Here is a 24,653-nt window from a genome sequence, read left to right on the forward strand (position 1 = left end):
AGACCAGGTTGCTCCAAGCCCCCTCCAGCCTGGCCTTGAACCCCTCCAGGGATGGGGCAGCCACAGCTTCTCTGGGCAACCTGGGCCAGGGTCTCACCACCCTCACAGCAAAGAATTTCTTCCTGAGATCTCATCTCAATCTCCCCTCTTCCAGTTTAAAGCCGTTACCCCTTGTCCTATTGCAACAGGCCCTGCTAAAAAGTTTGTCCCTTGGGCGTGTTGACCACAGCACGCAGCTGCCACCCCGCTGTCAGCAGCCAGAGCATTTATAAGAGAAATGTATAACAAATACCAAATTCAGAACTAAACTTGCACAGATTATATTAATTTTGAGAATCTGTAGGAACGGACCAGGATTCCTGCCACTGGAATGAGCTGGAAGGACGGGGGGGCGATGTATGAGGTACTTACAAGTTCAAATAACAGAAAAAAAATCTGTTATTCCAAGTTGTAACACAGAGGGTACTACCCAGGCAGCTGCTTGTCCCCTGCCCCCTCAAGAAACATCTACAATAACTAACGGGCTCTCAAAGATCAGTACAAAAAGGGGAAAAGTGTTTTTGGATCACTTGTAAATGCAGCTCATGATACACCCAAACCCCTAAGAAATTCAGTGCTGTTGGAGACTGTCAATAAAGGCAACCTCCCTCAGAAAACAACATTTAAAAATTAAATATATACATTGAAGAAAGCGTGGATTATGGAATTTTATTCCATGTGAAGAGGAGATGCAGTACGGGATTTCAGCACATCCTAAGGGTGAGCCTCAAGGAACCTTCAGCTGTCACTACAGTCCTCTCATTTTTGTTGTGAGAAAACGCCACGATACCTGTGACTACCTACAGTGCAACAATCTAACGGTGAATTCTGTGTGACCAACTTAATTCGTCAACAAGTACGGGCAACATGCTCGACGCTGTATACAATATTGTATTGTGTTGTACAGAATATGGTATTGTACACAACTGCGCTTGTGGAAACACAAAGAGAGGCGCCACAAAGGGCAGCAGTATTATTAACTCAAGATAAAACACGGCAACTTGGCAACCACGGCCTAAGTTCTTTTCAAATACAAGACAACTGAAATAATGTAAAACTTACCTTTTCAAATAAGCTTTCAAGAGAGATGAATTCAAATGACAAAACTGGAATCAAAGTTGCTTCAAATCCATATAATCCCAATTCCTATAAAGAAAAAAAAAATTACAGCTCTTGAAATAGATTTCAAACAGTAGGTTTTTCTCTTTTTCAAAGAATTGAATAAGTCAGCACAATAAGTCAGCAAAGTAAAATGCAAAGGCACCTTATTTGCTTTTGCTAGTGAATCTAGTTTGGTTTTGTTAGTTATTTAGTATTGCAACGTAATACGGAACAAACAGCTGTGGAACCGAGGCCTCCTACGTAGCTACTGCAGTTACAGTGTGCACCAGTCCCCAAGTGACAAACCATCACACAGGCCTGCAAACGTTCTTCAAAATCTCTCCCTCACTCTTTAAAGTCAGTAAAACTGCTCTTATGAGTAAAACTCACATGGCTAAAGGCAACAGCAGAAAGGACCGCAGCAACCTCTCCTTCACATTAGATTTTCAGTAAGTCTGTTAACATTTTTTGTAATCTTAATTCTACCCACATGAACACAATCAATATTAATTAATTACAATGACATTGTTTTAATATCAGTACTTTGCTGAGAGCTTTAACAGTGAATTCAGTACGAATGCCTCATAACAAATCATTTTTTCAGTGACAGCAAATTTTCTAGCACACTTTTTTCTTAGCATAATTTCAGGCACACATCACTAATTTTGATTTTTTTCTTAAAAATCACAATTTCAGACATGCACTCCTAATTTTGATTAAACACGTTTTTCACTTCAAACAGTTCAATTAATCTACCTTGCTGAACACATGACACTTATTTAATAGTGAAGTGACACAATTGCTTACTTTTTTTTAAAGTTTACTCACTTTAATATAGGGATCCGGTCCTGAATCTTTGTCTTTGGGATCCTTCAGCAACAGAACCTTCATTGTTTACCAAACAACTGCAAAAGAACTCTGAAATACAATAATGGAATTTATCTAAATTAGATCTAGAGGGGTTTCTGCTGAACAGGGACTTGAATAGCTCAGCTTCAAAGGTCCTGGGCTGCCAACAGCTGCCCTGCTCTCTATACAATGAGTAAGCAGTTAACGGACCTTCTCTGGGCGTATCCACCCCGATAAGGCCAACAAATAACGTGCTGCCTTTAGATAATACCCCTAAAGGGAGAAACCATAATGAAAGGAGAATACATATTAAAGGAGGATATTTCATAGAATTAACAACCCCTACAATGCAGTCACTTTCAGCAATGTAATAAGCTCCTGTCTGTAAACATTTATTTTATTTTATTCATTTCCATGCTAGTTTCCACCCTTTGCACATCGTAATGAGTATAAAAGGGCTTATGTATCAAGGGATTTAACTTGACGCATTTTGGGTCCCACCCTTTTCATGGGGAGAAATACGTGCAGGGCAGTGTTTCAAAATTTAAATAAACCCAAACGTGCATATGTATACATGTTTATACATCTGAATATAATCATAGAATAATCTAGGTTGGAAAAGACCCTTGGGATCATCGAGTCCAATCATCTACCCTACTCTACAAAGTTCTTCCCTACACCATATCCCCCAACACCACATCTAAACGATTCTTAAACTCATCCAAGGATGGTGACTCGACCCCCTCCCTGGGCAGCCCGTTCCAGTGTCTGATCACTCTTACTGTCAAGAATTTCTTCCTAATGTCCAGTCTAAACCTACCCTGTTGCAGCTTGAAGCCATTCCCTCTTGTTCTATCGCTATTTGCTTGTGAGAAGAGACCAGCACCAACCTCTCTACAGTGTCCTTTCAAGTAGTTATAGAGTGATGAGGTCACCCCTCAGCCTCCTCTTCCTCAAACTAAACAGTCCCAGCTCCCTCAACCGTTCTTCGTACTCTCCAGGCCCTTCACCAGCTTTGTTGTCCTCCTCTGCACTCGCTCCAGCACCTCCATATCTCTCTTGTATTGAGGTGCCCAAAACTGGACACAATATTCCAGGTGTGGCCTCACCAGTGCTGAGTACAGGGGGACAACCAACTCCCTACTTCTGCTGGTCACACTATTTCTAACACAAGCCAGGATGCCATTGGCTTTCTTGGCCACCTGGGCCTATATAATATATATAATATTCATACGCCTTCTTTGATATATCTATAGTAAACAATGCAAGACTGAAAAAAACATATTCTGCCATTAAAATGGAAGATGATGGTTCCCAGTTCCTTAAAAGCTGACTTGGGTGCTGAATTCAAAGCCTGTAACAATAGGAAAGCAAATACAACAAGCACCAAAGTACACAAATGCAAAACCACAAACAAACAGAAATCCATTCTCTAACCTTAATTATCTATGTGTTACTTTCCTGAGAGATCAGATACTAGCAAATTCTCTCTGAAACTAATAATTATGGAGTGTTGGACTCCCACACGCTTCGGAGTACCCAGTTGCTGGTGGCTTGGAGGAGGCAGAGCTGAGGGACTCTCAGTCACTTTAACACTGTAACAGTCTTCACTTTAAAAATCCAATATTCTTGTAAAAACATACTTTGTGCATAGTTCTGTGCAGTATAGACTGTTGTTCTGATATTGATGTTACTCACAAACTTTAACTCCACCTTCAGTGCTTATGCTCTAAGTATCATACATTTCTATTAGTACTCAGTCGAACAGCACCAAGAAAAATGTTAACTCTGAGCTACCACACCTTCATATTTCCAGAATATATAATGTTTAATAACATTATGAAGTCATCAAAACATAAATGTAAGTGAAAAAATCTTTCCAAACTGTATAATACAGGATAATACTACTTTTTGCAAAGAGCAATTTCCAAAAGTATTGTACTAAAACCCCCAGATGACATGAGAGAGTTCATTCAGGTACACTTGGGGAAAGCAGATTTCTAATTAATTACTTTAGGTAGTTAGAAACAAATTAACTTCCCATCCTGTGCCTTAATACTGCGTCAAGTAATGAGTAACAATAAGAAATGGGTAAACATCCATGCTTAACAAGGTGACTTACGATAATCAAATTAATTACTTTGTATAGTTCCTGCATGCAAAAATATATACTGAAACCAAAGAATCATTACAAAGCCATAAAATATCATGAACTACTGCAAGATGCAATTACCTGGCTGTCTCCTCTGCAAAGAAATCATGCAAGCTAGATCTTGGACTCAGCCATCTGGCTCACAGCCCTGGCACCCCCAGAAGCCACTGGCTTAGTTTCAACCCTGCCAGAAGGAAGCTCATTTATTTCCTCCGAAAAGGGGCTACAAGTGTCCAATGCAAGACAAATCTGACCTAGGGAATCTGTAAGTTTGCGCACTCGTGAATAACATGTATTTTGATCTCAGCCACCCTCTGACTGCTGTTGGTTTTACTGCTGAAAAAATTAAGTCTCTTCTTCTGCAGCCATAAACCTGTCGGACCGTTCTGTTCTTTCCGCCTGTGCGGTTCAGAGAGGCTGGCACAGATTCGGTGAGAGGCATGAGCACATGAAAACTGGCGGAACATACCTATCTCCAAATGCCAGGGCCTCAAACCCCACGCTCTGGGTGCAACCCAACCAGACTCACCTTCTTACTGTCCCACTGCACTGGGAACGGTAAAAGAAATACAGTATTTTTACTGGTTTACTTGTGTCCTTAGGATGTTATCAAGAAGCGCCCTACAAATGACCAAAATACAATTTTTGAAACAACCAGCTTTCTGCTGAATACACTTAGAGTCAAGAACCCCGAGAAACGTTCTTACTGAATCCAAGAGCATTAAGAGAAAGCACATAAGTAAGACACGCAGCATCTTTGATAATTTTTGATGTATTCTGAGGGAAGTACTTACAATACAAACATATGTTTTAGATATTTTACATTATATATTTAATCAAGAGGTGTGCACAAACTTCTAAACAACCATAAAACCTTCTGTTTAAAACGATGAAAGGACTTAGCAGCAGAGCTCAATCAATATCTGAAAAAGATAATGTGTATGAATAACCTGAAGCTTTCCACTGCCAAGTCTTTGTTTATAGGATGACGCTGGCCACCCACTTTTGGCTTGCTACACAAGCACTTTAATTGCCTGAGCGCAATAACAACCCTGCAAAGATTGTTCTTCAAATGTTAAAAAAATACCATTTAAAACCCATTAGGCTTGCAAACAGCTAAAAAGAGGACAACAGGTTTTTTGTCTTGAGCACACAGACACAAAGATGAAGAAAAACTTGCATTAGTCAGCCTGAGGTTTGGGAACCATACAATTAGCTCTGATAATAAACTACAAGAGCGACTGCAGTGTCTGAGGCATTACATCATGACTGAAGCTAAAACCAGCTTGCTGCTATTTCTCTGAGTCCACATTACTTAATTTTAAGTCCATCTTAATTTAAAAGAAGGGTAATTTTAGGTCATATTGCATATTCAGAATATTATGCTTACAGGTGTAATTGAAACTCTTCCCATTCACAGTACCACACAGTAAAATTCAACATCCCTCTGCCCTCAATTACAATACAAAGCTGATTACAATGTGCGTCCCTGATATTAGTACAGTAAAAATGAGCAATACTCTCTCATACTACAAAAAAGAAAAAAAAACCTTTGCAGATTTTTTTATATGAAACAATATATAGAAAGAACAGCTCTGGGGGTCACTCCATTTTCATTTCGCAAGCTGACCCCAAACTAATTGCAAACTATCTTTAATACAGAGGACAGCCTGTAAAAAGAAATAAATGTGTCCTTTTGTTTCTTGCTGCTAAGCGACACCAAGAGCTGCAAAATATATTAAACTTTTCTAATACTATTCTGATTACAAGCAACTGCATCGGTCACACAGTAAGGTTTGATTGCCAAGTGCAAAGGGAATTGTCTGTTCCATCATAAACATAAATGGAGATGAATTATAAGACACCACTGAGATACCATTTTTAAAAAACCTCTTAAAACCCCTAGGCTAGGATATTTGATGCTATGCATTTCTTACTAATATTCTTTTACTATGATTAGTTGGGTTTAATAACCAGAGAAGGAAAAAAGCCTACCTGTAAGGCTGCCAAGAAGTATGGTTCAGAAATCTACCAAACTGACAGATGAGGTAACACATACATCATCAAGTAACAACAGCAACAAAAGATTTGAGAATAATTCCTGCTATTGGGTGTCTATGTCGTAAAACCCAACAACAAAACTCGTTCTTTGACGTGGCAATCCAGAGAAGCAACAAAGGACAGGCCTTTCTACTACAGCCTAGATTTTACCAAAAGCAATGTCAGTAATTAGTGTCACTGTTGACTGATGCAGTTTCAAAAATACAATGGCAAACTATATATAGATGTAGATTGGGAACTCACAGTGGCAGTTTTATTGTAGCAGTAAAGGGCTTTGCCAATACATCTTTCCCCACACTGTATTCTTTCCCTGTGTATCAGTATTCATATTTTTGGCAATGACCTTAATGCTCCCAGACACAGCTCTCAAAAAAACCAAACCAAAACAGAAAACCCCACAGATATGTTTGATATTTTAAAGAGAGATGCAAATTCTAACCTATTTGGATTATATTTATAAAGCCAAAATTACATCCCAGGCCCAGTGCCTTGCATTTCCTCTGGCTGGCAACAGCAAACACCCGATCCTCTTCTTGAAATTACTTCATTAACACCTACCTTTCTGCATTTACTAGACACGAAGACTTAAATAGAACACAGTCCGCATGAATGAGCTCAAACATTAATGGCCACTTCTATACTTGTAGTGCTCAGGATTATTCAACACATTTTCCTGATGGATACTTTCATAAAAAATCATTTAGGTTGTGTTTATTGTATTCTACCTCACTGCCTTTTCTGTTTGTTTGTCTGGAATTGCATATAACTAGTCTGGGAATTATTTTTTTAAGTAAGCAAGCACTTGATTCCTTTTTTAATTTGGCTTTCAGTAATTTGACTAGCGCCATAGATGCTCAGGACAGACTGACAGGCCCCAGTACTGTCTTTCAGCCTCCGTTTGGCTTTATTTTCGTTACAACAGCGTAACTGACAGGTTCAGCAGCAACAGGCCAAGAAGAGAGGTGGCCAGGGCAGGGGAAACCTGAGGACACTTGTGGCATGGGACAATTATTTTGCTTGCCTTTAAACAGACGACGCTTCAGCAGGGCAGGGAGCTGCGACCATTAACACCGTTTTCCAGTGTATTCTGAGTCCCGGCAGAGCCCGAATGACTTTCCTAGAACAAGGTATTTCTTTTAAAGCGGGTGACACCAACAGAGGGAATCCCGGGGTTTTGAGGAGCCAGGAGAGGGGCGGCCCGGGACGTGTCCTCCCCTGTCCCCCCCGCTCCCCACACGTCCCGACAGGCCCGGGAGCCCTCCCCAAGACCCTCGCCCCTCAACCCAGCCTCTCCCTGGGATTCACTCCAGGGAACGGCAGCCACGACATACCCCAGCTCCCGCCTGGAACCCTCTGCTCTGCGGCCACCACACACACCCGGAGGCGGCGCTGCCCCGGCCCGGCCCGGGCCCACGGCGATTCCCCGGGGCCCTGCCGAGGATCCCGGCCCCGCAGGGCCGCGCTGAGCAGCGCCGCTCACCCGGGGAGCAGGGCCTGCGGCCGCGCTGCCCAGAGCGGGCACCGCGCCTGCCCGTGGGCTGCTGCCTCCGCCCCGGCCTTCCGGCTGCCGAGCGCCTGCGCCGCCGCGGCAGCATGGCCACGCCGGCCAAGCGGCGGGCCCAGCCTCAGCCACCCGCCGGGGAGAGCGGCTCGGAGTCGGAGTCGGGGTCGGAGCCGGAGTCAGACTCGGACTCGGAGGAGAGGATCGATGAGGTGAGCGGGGGGAGCGGGGCCCCTCCCGGCCTTCACCCGGCGCGCCGGGCCTGCGCCCGCCCTCCGCTCATGGGCCCTCGGTGCCGCTGTGTGCCGGCCATCGCTGCCCTCCGGAGCCTGTCGCTCCCCTCCTCCTTCGCTGTGACCAAAATAAGCTGTAAAACGACAGAAGCAGGCAGCCGGGGTCACGAAGCCGTGGCTGGGGAGGGGGTTCGTCCCTCTGTGAAGGCCCGCGAGAGACAGCCGCGGGTGGGGGCCCAGCTGCGGCGGCGGGCTCCGGTTCCTGAGGTAAAGCGTAGGTAACGCCATGAATCGGTGAGGTAAATCGTCAATCCCTGAGGTAAAATGTACTCGGTTAGTTGTTAGAGAGTCTTTTTTTTTTTTTTTCTGTTTTCGTTTTCTTGTGTTTTAAATGTTGGAATCCCCGAGGCCGCAGTCAGGTACAGACCTGGCCCTTGTGGTGTGTCCGTGAGTGGGACTGGAGGCAGCCGCTTGTAAACAGCGCTTTCAACACAGAGGATTTGCTCCAATTTCCTTTTCTATCAGAAAGGAAAAGGAAAAAATAAAAAGCGTTATTTAGTTGTGAAACATAGCACTAAGGGAGGAGTCCCCATTTTTTTTATGAAAGAAATATGCACTGACTTTGGACTCTTATTAAAATCTTGGGATGATAAGGCAATCTGTCATCTTCACAGGGGTTAAAAGAGTCAAAGAGTAGAAGTATCTATGGGTTTTAACTCGGTACCTTTAAAATTAAATATGTTGCTAACTTGATTGTCTTCACTAGGATTTCACTTTGAGTTGATTATCTTGCTTTTTCTTACATGAGGCCTTAGTTACTTTCTGTTAGCAAATAAAACAAAGCCCTACCTTTTTAAAAAAAACTGTCATGATAAAAAATACAGGTTTAATTGTGTTGTCAGTCATACTAACATGATGGAAAAGCACTTTTACCACTTGCTAGAAATGTGTGCCACGATAAATGGGTACTGACTTAGTTTGAGCTAACATATGTTTATGAAGTTCTTGTCTAGCAGCGCTAGTCCTTCCTGTAATGTTCAGTGTTTGTAAACTGATAGATGTTTCACTAGTGTCTAACCACGATGAAATTAAAGCTAATGGCAATAATCCCCTTTTTTTTTTTTTTTTGTTTTTTAAAATGCTCAGCATTCCTGCATAGTGTAGGTAGGACAGTGGTTTATATTGTGGTGTTTGTGGATGAAGTTTCTTGAGTCTTCAGTGACAGGGGTTTTGAGGATGGTTTCTATATGTCCTGCACTGGTGTCACTGATGTGTTTTGTTTGCAATTTTTTGTGCACTGGGTAAAATTTGCAATATAATGCTTATTTTGATATAGTAGTCCCAACATTTGAGGATGATATATCACTATTACGTCTATTTCAGTTTGGAAGTCTTGATATAAAGATACATTGAGTTTCCCTCAGTTCTTGTATAAGACATCAAGGTGTGCCTTGCTAATATTAAAGAAATGTACTAAACATTTAGAACTGTACAAACTTAGACATATGTAAAGTCATATACTTGAAGGGTATTTGTTTCTCTGTACATTTCAGTAGTTTTCTCTTTGCCATATTCACCTTTCCCTTCCCTTACCACTTTAGGTGGAAAAAGGAAAGTATTTTTCGTTACTCCTTTGCTGAGAAGGAGCTTTGCTCAGTGTACGTAGCAGAGTATTGTTATATATAACACCTTGCTTTGCAGGCTTTTGCTTTCCTCTGGATGCAGCACAGGGGGAGGAGAATAAGCACACAGTAGCAAGATGGGAACACACCAAAATATATGATGAGTCTTTATTTGCCTTTTTTTTTTTTGAATAGATGAAAGATGGAGGGTTTGTAAACCCTCTCATACCAGGCTGTTATTTTGGGTAGTGGAAAAGCCATGAAGCAAGACCAGTGTTAGAACATCTAGTCCTTCTGTGGTTTATATCAATTTTATGGCTATGATTTGCACAGTATTCAGAACCACCGTAAACTGTGTTTTGTTCAGAATTTACTGGCTTAATCATTCAGTGAGATCCTTGAATTTTAAAGCAGTCAGAAAGTTCCAGGATGCCAGGAGTGAATGCTTCTAACACCAAAGATACAATCTGTTTTCTTACATAGGTAGCTTCACAAGTAAATAATGTACTCTCAGTTACCTCTGCAGAGCTGCCTTGCACCAAAGAAGAATATCTGAGCATGTCTCCTGATTTTTATTCCCTTCCCATACCCCCTTCCCCTCCCCCAAATGGTTTGTGTACCTGTTTTCTACGTTGTAAAGAGGCCTTTACGGGTGTTCTCCCAGTGGACAGTAAAGACCATGACTTTGATATGGGATTGGAGAGATTTATGAGCTTAATTGGTGACAAAAGTAGAGCTCAGTTGTTAGATTGTTCAGAAAGTAGAATCCAAACCAACAATTAAAAGGCAAAGTAAATTTGGATGGTCTCAAACAGTGGTTCACAGAAGAATAGGTAGGCAAGGCAGCTTTGGCAGGCAGTACTATTACTATGGAATACCAGTAAAAATGCTTGGTAGGTGCACAGCATTCGTTCTGGAAGGAGGAGCAGGAGTTCACGTTCTGAAGGAGAAGCAGGAGTTCACGTTCTGTTTCGCTGTGACAAGGTCTCATCATGTGCCTACTGAACAGACTTCCAGAGTGGGGTTAATGATACCATTAGGATTTGAGGAAATAGCAAAAGTACGATTTTGGATGTAGTTGTTTAAATGTCTGGAGCAATCTTCATCTTCAGCCAAGGCATTACGCTCCAGTCCTGCAGTCTTAAGAGTTTAACTGCCTGGATCAAGCCTCTCTGCAGTAAGAGGCTATGGTAAACATAACTGTTTGAACGAGATTACAGGAAAAAAGCATTAAAGGTTTGTTCACAACGCAGTTCATAAGTTAGTTTTAAAAAGTTACTTTCACAGACACTCTCTGAAGATTACAGAAGAAATTATAACAACTGCTGAGATTACTGAAAGATGAAAATAAGTTCCATTTCTGATGTTGACCGTTACTTGTCTTAAAGTTTCTTAAAGTTTAGCTTTGTTTTGATACAGCTTCTTGCCAAGAATGTTTGATATTCTCTATTTTACTTCTTCATAGGAAGTGAATATTGAATTTGAAGCACATTCCATATCAGACAATGACTACAATGGGATAAAGAAATTACTACAACAGGTACGTTGACTTCTTGTTAGTTTGGTTGATATGTCCATTAATAAATAATATCTAAAGAGTTATCCAAAGTCATTAGTTCACATTATCGATATTGATTTATAGTTTTATTGTGCTTCAGCTCATGAAAATTTAATAATTACAGCCACAGTGAACACGTGTCACCTAAACCATGGTTTCAAGAACCTTACCCAGTAAACTACAGGGCTGTTCTTCCACGATGTGTATAATCTTTCCATCTTTATTGTGTTAGTTGCTGCTCAGAAAACCTCATTCAGTGTTAATCAGTTTCCTGGAGGTTTTTTTTGTAAATTACAGCCCTTAAAAAACAGACCAGTAATGTGGCTGTTAAATCTGATAGCTTCCAGTCGTCTTTTGGCTGTTTCTAGTGTAAGCCCATGCTCAGCGAGCACTCAGGTCATACCAAACTCAAAAGGATACCAGGTATGCAAAATGCCAGCTTGTGGAGGGTCAAGGAGCAAGCGCTTCAAGAGACTAATTTTTAATCTTTACAGTATCATATTGAAGGAAGTTAAATAAACAAACTCTCTAAATGGAAATCAAAAATGGAACAGTGAATTGCATAAGAACTTAAATTCCCTACTTTATTTTCTGTTTAGTGGCCCACGATATATCATCAGCCTAAAACTTCTTAATACTTGTTTCTTGTGTTCCAGTTGTTTCTGAAAGCTCCTGTTAACACCACTGAATTAACTGATATATTAATACAACAGAATCATATTGGAAGTATTATCAAGGTAAGACAGATTTTACATTTTTAACTGAAGTACAATTCTTATGTTGAAATGACATGACAGACTTTCAGAAGGTGATCCTGTCTTTGCAATTGGTGTGCTTTCTTACTTTTTTTCTTCAAGAATAATTCTTCTATAGGAGCTGAATTTTCTTGCCTACTTTCAACGAAACAAGGAATTTGATTTATTATTTTGGTTAGTTTGTTTTTACATATGGAAGGCTTTTCATATTTCTCTCTGAATTTTGGTGTAGCAGACTAATAATGCTGAAAATGCTATGGAGAAGTTTGTTACCATCCCTGTAAGAAATAGGACCTTGAAATTTCCCTACGTTCTCAGTATGTACAGAGATATAGACTAAAAATGCCCAGTTTCCTTTTGTGTAGAGTTCTCTGGGCATAGGAAAGGACCCTGAAATGAGTCCTGAAGAAGTTCTGCTCTGGCAGTGGAGTGCTCTGTGGAGGCTCCTGAGTTACTCCTGGCTCGGGAAGCCATTCAGTACTGCATAGTGCTCAAGATGCCATTGCTATGGCTGCTTTCAAACCCAAACAAGCTGCCCCCACAGAGCACAGTTGTGCTGTTGTACCACGTTGCATGGCATCATTGCTATACATTCCCTTTTTGTCCTGTGCTGACAGCTTTTCTGCCCAAATTTATTATGATCCTTATATTACAACTGCATGACCCGCAGTACTTTTCCCAGGTTTTTCATTGCAGAGTTTTGTCGAGCCTTTTGTTTCACTCTCTGTCAAAGCTCTATTGTTCTGTGGTTTTTAATACTTTGCAGGTTTATTTCCCTACATTAGAAACTGAAGAAAATTGGTTTTGCTTAAGATACTGCCATGCCTTGTACCAAGGTGCTGCTTATTATATGTGAGCTATCAAATTTTAGTGCCTTTCAAAAGATCCTGCTGTAGGAGACAGATGACCTGGCTCCCTATATAGCCGGCTCTAAGCACACAGAGACATTCAATGATGCGGCACTTTCATAACCGTAACCAGAATTTGTAGGTTGTGTGTTTGTACAGATTACCTAGATGGTTGTCATCTGCCGAGCATCTTCTGGAAAGAAAAACAGTTCTTGCTGCAGAGAGTGGAAATAGAATGTCAATATGAGTTGTTACTTTTTCTTTCATTAAATAGCAAGCAGAAGTCCAAGAAGACGGTAGTGACGATGATGATGATGATGAAGTCTTTGGTTTTATAAGCTTCTTAAACTTAACGGAAAGAAAGGTTGGTATTCCTTATTAACGTCTGTAGACAGTAATAAGTGAGACTGCACCCTGCTTTTCTGCCTTGTATAACAAGCCTAGACAGCCAGATCAGGATTTTCAATTCCACTGTGGAGGACTATGGTCTTAAAAGTTGCATCTCACTCAGCTTTCTTTTGGATCTAGGCCTGTGTAACTTGCTGAAGGTCAAACCTAAAGCAAAGAGTGGAATAGTTAAAACTGGGTCCAAGAAGTAGTTCCAGGGTAACCAAGCTGCCAGCTTCTGGTATTTCACTTTCATCTTTGGTGGCTTTTGAGTTTTGCTGTTGAGTGTGCTGGTGTTGCAGCTCCTCGCTGCGTTCCCATCAGTTAAGAACCTTTGTTTGCCCGCAGCATCAAGGTTGGTAAATAGTTCCAGAGAAATTGTACAGTGCTTTAGAGACGGCTTAAGGCAGTTGCCAGTTGGCCTGTAGAATATTCCCCTGAAGTTCACATTCAAGGTTTTCTTGTATAAATAATTGTTCTATAATGTAAAGAAAATACATCTTTTGATTCTAGGGTACACAGTGTGCTGAACAAATCAAAGAGCTGATTCTGAGTCGGTGTGAGAAGAACTGTGAACAGCATGTAGTTGAACAACTGAATAAGCTCCTAAATGACAGCACTAAACCTGTGGGTCTTCTGCTAAGTGAAAGATTCATTAACGTACCACCACAGATTGCTCTGCCCATGCACCAGCAGCTCCAGTAAGTTTGTTTGGAGTTTTCTTTGACATGATGTGGAATAGTACTTTTTCTTCATATTTTTTCAGAAATCTTTTGTATATAGAACTATGTTAAGACAGGTGATACTACAGATACAAGTAAGACATGAACAGAAAAAGTCATTTTCGTCTCGTATAAGGTCTTCAGTTAATTTTTTAATATTTATTATATCTTTAGGCTTTTCAAACTCTTTATACTTTAAGATGGAGGAAATAATTTAAGAATATGTGCTGTCCTACTGCAGAAATAGCTGTGTGTATATTGTAGTTTATCTTTGTGTTGCAGCTTATTTTGGTATTGATCTAGGAAAATTTTAAAATGAGAACTTTTTATAGCATGCTGATAATGAACAACGTGGATGTTTCTGCTCGTGTGTTAGTGTCTGGCTCTGGAATGGAAGAATTCGACTGAGGGACCTGCTTACCTTCAGGCCCATGAAAAGCATATGCAGTGTTGTGATTAGTTTCAAGTAAATGAGTGAAGCAGGTTAGGTGCTGATTGATCTCTACTAATTCATGGATTTATATCATAGATTGTGTGACAGTAAGTAAATAAATCCATTGAGATACAGTGTTCTATTGTTTTAGTGCCATGTTGAGAACCAGGAAATTGTGTTGGATAAGGAGCTCCAGTAATTAAATGAAGATTATTTTTTCTTCTTCTTTTCTTTCATGTGAGGTGAGATTAGAAGTCAGATTAAGATGACTGCTGTCATGGCTCATTTAAACAATAAAATAGACCTTTAAGGAATTATGACTTTGATATGAAATAAAACATGTAGATATGGTTGGTCAAGAAGGTTTTTAAAGAAAGAAATGTGGTGCTTGAAGGCCTGGCTTTGAGGTTTACCACTAGTACAGCACTTGTCATAACTAAAATTCAGGTCTCGGCCTCCGTCCTTAAAGGTTTTGGAGTGTTGCAGTGACATGTTTAACACAAGGGTGGGCAAGAGCATCTTCTGGCTCTTCAGTTGTAGTTCCTCATACAAGCGATAATGTGATGAATTTGCAGCAGAGTTGACCTTAGAATCATTTCACAGACTCTCTACCCTGAACAAGATTCTGGGGAAAAAAGGGTTATATTGTGAAGTGTGGAAAGATATCCATATTTCTATTGTTTTAAAGTGCAAATAGTATGTTTGAGTATGACGAATGTGTGTGCAAAATTTATGTTCTGTGGCACTTGTAAAAGAATAGGCTGCAATATGAATATCCTTTCATTATAAGGTTTACTTATACACTTGTTAAGGGCTTAAATTGTGTATGTAAACATGTATTTTTAAATTGTATGTGTAAACATTTATTTATCTTTAGGAAAGAGTTGACTGAGGCACAGAGAACAAACAAACCTTGTGGAAAGTGCCACTATTACCTCCTTATCAGCAAGACCTTCACAGAAGCCACAAAGAGCAAATCTAAGAGGAGGGAAGGGAGAAATCAGCAAAAGGAGGAATTAATGTTCGCAAATGCAGAGGAAGAATTCTTTTATGAGGTAACGTATGTGCTTAGAATAAAAAACTTTTGAAGATCCAATTAAATAGGTATCTCTTCCCTTTTCTGTCTCTTGTTTTAATCAGGACAAGTATATTAATAAAAAGTGCTAAAATACGGAAATGAAATTATTACTTCCTGTTTGCTGAGGGAACCTGTCTACTCAATTCTGGTGCTCCCAAACCAGATCAGGAGAGGGGAAGATGCAGGAAATTAAATTAAAAATGTACTTTGAAATGCAAAGAGTTTTTCATTGTTTTTTGGTTTCTTCAAAGCTTTAAAAATATTATTCTACTGTATTATTGCTTTGTCAAGAGCATGTTATTTTTCATTTCTGACAGCGCCTACAGGATAAAGTACATGCATCATATGGTTAATGGAAAGGTTCCGGTGTGTAATCATTCATGACATTCTCTGTTAGAGGCTATGATATGGCTGTAATTTTATTTCTTAGGAAGAAGAAAGATGTAGGTGGGAGGAATCCATTGTTAGCTGTAGGGAATACTGTTGTAGCCTCTGTGCAGTAACAAGTTTGGGATTTTGTTTTTGTGTTCCTGCTGTAGCAGCTTTACCAACTGAACCTGAACTCTGGGTAAATATGTTATTGGAAAACTGAGGGGTAGAAGCCTGTGATGCCCATGTGTCCACGAGTGTGATGTTCTAGAAGGCCTATGTTGTATTTATCTCTGTTTTGTTATTTTGAGTGGCATTTTAAAGACTAAATTGTGTGCTTTTGTCTAAATTGCAATAATTTTCAACTCAAGTAGATAGATTCAAACTGAACATGCTTTTCTTTTTAACAGTCTTTCTAGTGTTTTAACAAATTCATTTTAAACATTATGGAGGATATTAGATTAAGTGGGTCTCTGTACTTAATGATGTATATGTGTTAAATTAGTGTTGGAGTGTATATCCTCCCTGATCGCACATAATGTTAATTAAATTGCCATAAAATAGTATTAAATGTGGTGAGGCAGATGCTTAGAGCCAAATAAAACAGAAAGATGCCTTTTTGCACTTGTCAGTTCCCTGTGCTTTATTCTGTTCTTTAAAATGTTATTGAGGGAGCAGAGGAAAAATTCCATTATAACCAGACTTGGAATTGATTAAAGGTTTAGGGCATCCATTGCTCAAATTGTTTGTTCTTGAGCAAAACCACTCAATTTGATGGTTCTTCCAAAATTAAATTTACAACCTTGAGATACTGTTAGGAAATAGCAAACCTTAAAGGATACTGGATCTTAACTTTCTTTGCAAAGGGAAGAGGTTAGATAAGTTTTTCCACTTAGGAGTTCAGTTCATACTTCTTAATCTGACTTGTGTGAGAACTAGAAACGTTTGTTAGGTAACTTTTTCGTATCCATCAGGCATTTTGTGTGGCAAAGCTAGTAAAAGGGGACTGTTCTATGTGTCTGCAGTATATATCACTGAAAAGAAATAATACGAAATAATAAGAAATATGGACACCTGCCTATTTGAAGAAGCAGCCTTGATAAATACGTCTTTCACTGGCTCCAGCCTCCTAGAGACCTTCCAAGGGCTTTTTGAAATTCTGATCAGGATTCATGTTAGTGCCCATCCACTTAATATATAATTTCTACTGGCAGTATGAAAGAGAAGATTACAGTACCACATATTCTTACAGATAGGTTAATTTTTAGGACCTGGCAGTTTTAGAGTAGGCCATGAAAAGAGCAGAGCCTGTTCATTGCTACAGGCCTTCCACGTGTTGCCCACACCAAGCTGTCATCTTTAATGCAGGCTCCATTCTACCTGCGCTCTCTCACTATTCCTTCAGTCTGGGTTTTGGCTGATCTGCTAATTCTTAAAATTACACAGTGGTTTGCTCTTGTTCCAGGGCTGAAGGTCTATTAAGAGCCTGGTATTTCTTTTATTGGTCAAGGATCCCTGCTAGTTGGCACAATAGCTTCTCAGGGTCAGGATTTCTTAATGTGATAACATGGAATGAGATACTGTCTTAAAATCATCTAAAACGGGGCACAGTAAGCATATAAAGGGAGCTTTTTTGTCCCTTTTAGGTCTTTTTTCTGGTACCAAAATATAATGATAGCAAGCGTTTGAGAATTTCTTATGAATTCTATAAATTCTGTGAAAAGCAAATAGTTTGAAGCACTTAATAGTGGATTGTCTTGTAGGTTTTTTTGGTGGGCCTTTTGAGAAGGAAGAAAATAACTTCTTAATAAGCATGTGCATGATTTTTGTCATTATTTTTACTTTGTTTAGATGATGTATTAATCTTCATGCTAATTAAAAATGTTAATCCTACTGCATTTATTTCTGTTGTTTAGAAAGCCCTTCTGAAGTTCAACTACTCTGTGCAAGAAGAAAGTGACACCTGTTTGGGTGGCAGATGGTCCTTTGATGATGTACCAATGAAACCTTTGCGGACTGTTATGATAGTTCCAGCTGATGGAATTAATGAAATTATGGATAAACTCAAAGACTATCTCTCACTCTGAACTTCTCTAAAAACACTGGTTTTTATAAAGCGGCCATGCAGAGCTAAGACTTATTTCCCTAAGACTGCTGTCGAGTTAACGGTTTTGTACTGCTCAAGTGCTTCTTCTGTACACTTAGAAGACAAAAAGGTGGTACAACTGAAAATATCAATCAAATTAATATTTTTAAATATTAGATCTTACTATACTTCGGTATCATTGTTAAACAGTCAATAAAAACCCAATGTTACAAGAAAACTTGAAGATCTGCTCAATATGTTTTTAAGCAAAACTAAATCATATATTTTTGTTATGAAATAATGCATACAACTCCTTTTGTTAAGAAAAGTGCTTTTTGTAAATGTTTCTTCTGTTAAATATGCCAAAAGTTCAAAATAATTACATGGGCTTAAGATGTGGATGAATATTGCGTATACTGTTTTTATTTATATTTGTCCAGTATATAATAGTTGAGCCGAAAATCACTGAATAATACATCTTTGTTCAGTGGAAGTTTGGGGAAATTTTTCATTTTCTTTGTTGTCGTTGTTAGTTTTCTGTTCCTCTGCGGTTGAAACGTGTGACAAGTGATTGATCACTTCCTGCAGAATATCCTTACTTTCACTAGGAGGAAGATTGCTAAAATAATACTGAGGTACCAGCTCCACAAATCTGGTGAGGAAATAAGACAAAAGATTATATTTTTTTTAACTGAATTTTGGAATGTTTGAATAGCTATTTCGAGGCTTGTACAAAAGACACCAGCAACATGCCAATGCAGACAGCAACAAAGTTGGTATTTCAACTCAAAACCAAAACTCTCTGCACTTCGGGTGATAGTTGTTCAGTTCTCGATGCTGCAAATTGCGTTAAATAGTAATTTTTCTGGATTTGAATATATTTTTGGTCCAATAAAATTATGAAAAAGGCTTCCTTATAAAAGCATTGGAAGTAGAAAAGATAGGACAGTGAAATGCATATTCTCAGTGTAAAGAGATTTTTGCAGAAGGAAGACTGTAGTCTTTTCTTGAATCCATAAGCAGTTGATAGGGAATGATTTAGCTGGCTGGGTACATAAAATATATCAAGAAAAAGATTTGCTGGAAAATAGCTTTTCAGGGAACAAAGAAATTTCCAGCTGGATTAATCTCTGAGTATACTGCTGTGTTAACTCTCCCTTGAATTTTTTTTCTGTATATTTTACCTCATTAGAAACTTATAAGGTGGTTTTTCAGTGGATGAATTGATCACAGTTACAGTGGCAGACACTGAGACTTATGTCAGTACCTGAACAGATCAGCACGTTAGGAAATACAAAAGGCTGACTTAAGTGATGTTATGTTTTGCATTAAAAGAATAGGAAGGGGGTGTGGTCACAGTTCTTCCCTTCTTTAATAGTTCTGAGCTCTAATGCAGTAGGTGTTCTGCATGAAAATGAAGACATCCAGCAAAGCTACACACAGTGACGGAACAATGCTGCCAACAAAGAAATAAAATTTATTTAACATGTTCCCTATTGAATATTAAAAGTGTGGAAAACCAACAATTTCTTCACCCTTCCAGTGATCCAAACTCCACTTGCTTAACTAGGTATGAAGATTGTTCTTTTGTCTTATACCTATTCTACTGATTTTTTTTTTTTTTTTTTTTTTTAAATCCACATCATCCCTGCCTTGGGTGAATCAGTTATGCTTGGCATGATTTCTCTGCAGAACCACAAGATAGCTACTTTTATGACAGAGATAAAGGAAAGGGCCAACGTACACACACGTCCTTACCCCCTCTGTGACTTAACCCTGTTTGTGGCTTTTGTGGTAGAGGTGTAAGTGGAGAAAGAGTTTGTTAACTTACAGATCGGGTGATATCTCGGAGACGACTCGGATGGAATTGTCTTCTGATATACTGAACTCGTGGAATAAAACCCATTCAGGAACCCTTCTGGTGTTGTAATATGATGAGAAAGGATGAAGCTGGGCCACTTGTCTGTGTGTTAACATTAAGTAGTTACCTGAGCCATCTACATCACGAGCAATCTAGAAAAAAATGCAAAGAGTTATCCATTACTTAACTGAAAGTAGAGGATGCATAGATTAGTGTTTGCCTATTATATTAAAACCAGGAATTAAACTTGTCTTCAGATAACTTCAACTGGAAAACCTAAACCTCTTCCCAAATTTCTGGGAGAAAGCTAGGGACTGAGTACTATGAAATGAGGCTTAGAGTTAAAAAAAAAAAAAAAGTTGTTTTGTATATTTGAAAGGAAACTGCAACAAATGAGGACAGGCTTATACAGTAAGTATCTGAACTTGGGTTTGAAGGGTCTCTGTGAAAACAGATGTAATAATAAAGAATTAGAAGACTTTAAAATGTAATGTGTGGCCAGGCACTTGGAGTAGTGTAGTTTGGAGGGGTCATTCTTGTATTTAAGTGGAGCATATTGATGTGAAGGAAAGCATGTTTCAAATGGGAATAAATTAATCTTGTTTAAGTTTACAATTACAGTTAGAGTACATCATTTGGTTGAGATGGAAGAAAGCTGTATATTATGGAAACCTAAACATAATCAACAAGTCAATTCTCTGTTTCCAGGGTATTTTCACAAAAACGTCTTCAGAAAGGAGATAAGGCCTGAGAGAATATTACAAGGTAAAGGGTTTTTTCAGCAAAAGGCACATTGACAGTTTTCCTGTTGCAGTGAAGTGTGGGGACTTCCTGCTGTAACAGCTCAACCCCAGAGAGAAGAGTGGAGTTGGCAGAAGTGTTTGTCTGATACACTGTGGTAAAAAATGGCTTTTATCCTTTCTTGTGATCAAAAGATTCCACTACCTAACTTATGTTCTCTGGAAGCATTCTATATAAGTTAACAATGCAGTAAGATGAAACCACAATATTTTTCCTTACGTGCATAAAGTAACCGGATAAGAGAGATTTCTTAATGCTTAGTATATTTTCTTCTGATCCAAAGTCTGGTTCTGAAATGGGAAGTTCAATACGCTTCATAATCTCTACTAGTTCAGCTCTGATAATTTCTGCCATCCTCAGTGCAGAACAGCTTAGAAAATAATCACGACACCATTTCTCATTACTGTAGTCTGTGGAAAAAAAAACAGTATTTTGGCTTAAAGCAGAGTCTGACTGATAGGTACTATCCACAGAGTTACTGCTCTGTAAAATGCTCTTTGACTGGTGCAATAGATTAAAAACATTTTGGAGCCAGTAGCTGTGTCAGAGCTGTCCAAAATTCTGATAACAAGAGTCATATGGACAGCTTAGTTTCGTTGAAGTTGCTTGTAAAGTGAGTGGGAAACACTTGATATCCCTACTTAGTTTTATAGAATTTTAGCTATATCTTTCTGAATAAAAATATTCAAAATCCCTTATTTGGGCTGTAAAAAGTAATAGCTTCAAATGGAATGAGTAGCAACTCTGTTTTCAGGCTTTCTGCATCCAGGCCAGGTTATGGAACTGAAATCACGTTTGTAGAGCTGGTGATGACCCCGCGTGCTGGTACTGGAGAGATTCTCTTGGACCTCCCTCCAGCATTCAGCGTGGCTGAATGTGAAACAATCCTACTTGTCCTCTACTAATTTTTCACTCGGTGTATGCAAATCTATCACTGCAATGTCTAAGTACTGACTCAGGCTAAATCACCCTGAGCAAGATGTTTGAGCACAGGAAGCTTGTCCGCTGTGCAGCCTCCTGGCTTTTACTTGGTTTCCTGTAAATGTGAACTCTACTTCTTTCAGTTTGGTCCCTTCAACTCTCCTTTTAGTTGACAGCTCTCAGAAAACCACCAGAGTTGTTAGGCTGCTGGGGGAATTAAATCCCTTCTCAACTGCGTTTATGTCATTTCACGTTGTAAAACCTGGTTTACGTGCTCTTACAGGAGGAAACATCTTCCTGTTTTTGGAACAATGTCACTATGTCACTTCAAATGACAACCGTAATAGTGCTGACATATCCTTGTTAAATGAGGTGCTCTGTCCTACGTCGCTTTCAATTTGTTAATAAATTAAAAGTAATACTGTTTGTAGTGGCTACTAACTTAGATTTCTCTTCTTTCTGCAAATTAGCAATTCTAGAAAGAATCATTCAAAAAGAATAATTCATATTTATTAATTATATGCCAACAATGTGGGGGGTTTGTTTTGGTTTTTTTTCCCAAATTGATTACCGTGTGCTTCCTTTTGTCCCGTATGGGTGCACTTACATTGGCTTGTGGAGTTTGCGCTGGCTTCCTTGAAGGCATTGAAGATGTTGATAAGGGTAAAGTGATCTCCTGCAGGGTGTGAGAATTTTCGCCAGCAAGTAAGAGCAATCTCTTCTGTGCCAGGAGGTGCGGGTAAGAAGCAATTAGGAGCTTAGAAAAATAAATCAAGCCAGTGGTTATTAAGACGAGTAGGTGCATGCACAATTAGTAACTCCACTGATATTTTGGGGTTTTTCTTTTCTCAGTTCCCTTTAATCTTCAGTGTTGGATTGCTGCTGAGGAACTGAATCTAGTGCATTCACTAAGAATTTATACGGGTGTTCTTTCAATCTCTTGTTTAGTTAATTTGTGCTGTAAATACAAAAGAAAGTGAGCAGCTTTCTCCTAGACTTATGCCAAAAATGTTTCATAATGGCATGATCCAATTTATCCAGAATCCAAGCATATGGTTTCTTTTAATGTAGAAATAAACTAAATCTATGGATGTCGTGCCTTAATTTGCTCCTGTGTGTTGAAACTTGTGCCTTCCAGTGCATTTTGCTTCTGTTGTGTACTACATAATTGTGTCGTTTGAGATGGTTGAGCTTTTTAAAAGCTAAAGTGTGTCTATGCTCAATTATTTACATTTGTTGTATGTATTTAAAAATTTTATCACAAGTTTAGGCCCACAATTAAAAATCGAGCCAGCTTGAGCATAAAACCAAGTTGTTCTATAAGGAGGAGCGCTAATGCAGCTCGGTGTGGGCTCCTGCCCTTGCAGCCTAAGACTCCTCACTAATTTATTTGTTGGCTTGAAAGCTTTGTCACGTGAAGTGAAAGGGGTTCTGTAGTTAACAACTTTCTAATATAAATGCTTTTGCTCCAGACTTCGCATGTCCAGTGTTTGGGGCCGGCTGGTTTGTCGTGTAGGAGCAGAGTGACGATCCATCAGGACAGAATGGTACAGAGACTTAAGGTTATGTTAGTTTTATAAAATATTTAAAGTGGAGAAGCAAAACCAGAAGCTAATTCTTTGTAGGTCAACAGTTCAATATTGTTTATAATTAGAACTTCCACTAATTTGCTGCTTCAGTCTGTAACAAATGTACGTGAATATGAGATAAGAAGGTTCATTTCGACAGAATGGTCTGTGTGTGGTTTCTGACAAAAGGGTGGAAGTTAATGGGGCATCTGAAGCATGGAATTGGAGTGCTATTATTAATTCATTACTTGTGTTTCATTGCATGCTTAAAGACAAGACTTAAACAGCCAAAGATACTAATTTACTTGAAATAAGCAGGTTGTGAGTAACGAAAGTGTGCCTTTGGGTTGCCCTTGTGAATAGACTTTGAAAGAGTCTACGTGGATTCGGCAGGTGACACAAGCTGTGCAGTGAGACGTTATTTCTGAGTACCTGTTACCATGGCCGCAATGGTGAGCATTTCATCAACACACTCAAATTCACATGAAGCCAGAATTGACTTGGACAGCTGTGGATCCAGGGGAAATTCTGACATAATAATTCCAAATTCAGAAAGGTTTCCGTCATTGTCCAGTGCTGCTAGATAATCGAGATCTTCCAAAGCCTGCATCAGGCTTTCAGGAGCTGATAAAAAGGAAAGATAATTCAAATTCTTGAGAATGGCTGCATATAAATGAATGCCTGAATTCTCATGATATTTCAGTTGTGTATATCTTATGTGAAAATGACAGAAGTCAGCTTCTGTCATTTGACAATGGAGAAGATAAAGTAATAAATTAGATTAACAGAAGGCTGAGAACATTCTGGAGAAAGAAAATAAGGGGTAACAATTATAGGGCTGCAAATAACTCTGTTGATCTTTTTTCTGTCAGAGCAGCTTTTGTCAAAAGTCAAGACACAGTGAGTGCTGAATAGTATATCACTGCCAGACTACGTAAAAAAATCTTGCATCATTAGCAGTTCTCAGGTATTTTTGTTTGTTCTTTTTAAAGACGGGTGGTCATGTTTGAGGGATGTTGAGAGAGAGACAAAAGCTCTAGGAAAGAGGATTATAACCAAAAGAAAAGCATTTACAGAAGTTGTAGCTCTCTTATCATTCTTGCAGGTATTTGGACTTCTCTTGGTTGCCTTTTTTTTATAATTATTACTATCTTTTTACATAGTTTCTCGTGATGTCAGAAGAAAAATGGGAACATAGTAAAAGAAAATGTCTCCCCAGAAGTTGGCTCTACTTTCTCACTGCACAAAATTAAATGTTCCGATTTCCCTTATTGTAGGTTATAACTTCCACATAGGTAGAAGTGAGAACAGCGAGGCAGAAAACATTAATAATGTGTGAATATGGGAAAATAATTAGGTAGGCTGAGAGACTAATTTGGGGAAAAAAGTAGGAAATACGTGAATTTGAGCCACACAGTGAGTAGGGAGCGTGAGTACAAGATGGACTTGAACAGATGTAAACATGAAGGATATCGTGAGTTAGAGTTCAGCATTTAAGATGGGGGTCTGAGCAGTGACAGCAGAGGAGAACGAAGACAGAAGTGATGGTTTTTGTATCTTAAATGTTAGATAAATGCATGTGGAGGCCTGCCAGGAGTGTTTGGTAGGGAGGTTTGCTTCTGCATACATTGAACACGGCTTTCAGGCTAAAGTAGTCCACGTGAAGACTGCTGGAATATCAACAATTAATTCAGTTAATTGTACAATT

The 24,653-nt window shown here is 39.2% G+C and overlaps 3 protein-coding genes across 7 annotated transcripts in view; 1 reads left to right on the forward strand and 2 right to left on the reverse strand.

Moving 5' to 3' along the window:
• Positions 1 to 7,735, reverse strand: part of UROS (uroporphyrinogen III synthase) — a 16,873-nt gene extending 9,138 nt beyond the window's left edge. For 2 of the 5 annotated variants that reach the window (XM_074158989.1, XM_074158988.1), the window contains exons 1-2: positions 1,969 to 2,031; positions 1,102 to 1,185 (exon numbers count right to left, since the gene is read on the reverse strand). In XM_074158989.1, coding sequence (XP_074015090.1) covers positions 1,102 to 1,185; positions 1,969 to 2,031 — 147 coding nt within the window. Of the gene's footprint in view, positions 1 to 1,101; positions 1,186 to 1,968; positions 2,059 to 2,199; positions 2,263 to 7,223; positions 7,320 to 7,533 lie in introns of those variants that run through there. The other 3 variants (XM_074158986.1, XM_074158985.1, XM_074158987.1) reach the window with 3 other exon arrangements.
• On the forward strand, positions 7,698 to 18,860 carry BCCIP (BRCA2 and CDKN1A interacting protein). The gene is made up of 7 exons (XM_074158990.1): positions 7,698 to 7,915; positions 11,024 to 11,098; positions 11,773 to 11,853; positions 12,994 to 13,083; positions 13,620 to 13,807; positions 15,139 to 15,316; positions 17,625 to 18,860. The coding sequence occupies exons 1-7, from the start codon at positions 7,796 to 7,798 to the stop codon at positions 17,793 to 17,795; spliced, it is 903 nt and encodes a 300-aa protein (XP_074015091.1). The 5' UTR covers positions 7,698 to 7,795; the 3' UTR covers positions 17,796 to 18,860.
• DHX32 (DEAH-box helicase 32 (putative)) overlaps positions 18,257 to 24,653 on the reverse strand; it is a 24,646-nt gene continuing 18,249 nt past the window's right edge. The window contains exons 7-11 of the mRNA XM_074158984.1: positions 23,378 to 23,569; positions 21,985 to 22,134; positions 20,676 to 20,866; positions 19,626 to 19,807; positions 18,257 to 18,446 (exon numbers count right to left, since the gene is read on the reverse strand). Of these exons, the coding sequence (XP_074015085.1) occupies positions 18,257 to 18,446; positions 19,626 to 19,807; positions 20,676 to 20,866; positions 21,985 to 22,134; positions 23,378 to 23,569 (905 nt within the window). The remainder of the gene's footprint in view (positions 18,447 to 19,625; positions 19,808 to 20,675; positions 20,867 to 21,984; positions 22,135 to 23,377; positions 23,570 to 24,653) is intronic.

Source organism: Numenius arquata, chromosome 15 (genome assembly GCF_964106895.1).
Source record: "Numenius arquata chromosome 15, bNumArq3.hap1.1, whole genome shotgun sequence".
NCBI classification, from domain to species: Eukaryota; Metazoa; Chordata; class Aves; order Charadriiformes; family Scolopacidae; genus Numenius; species Numenius arquata.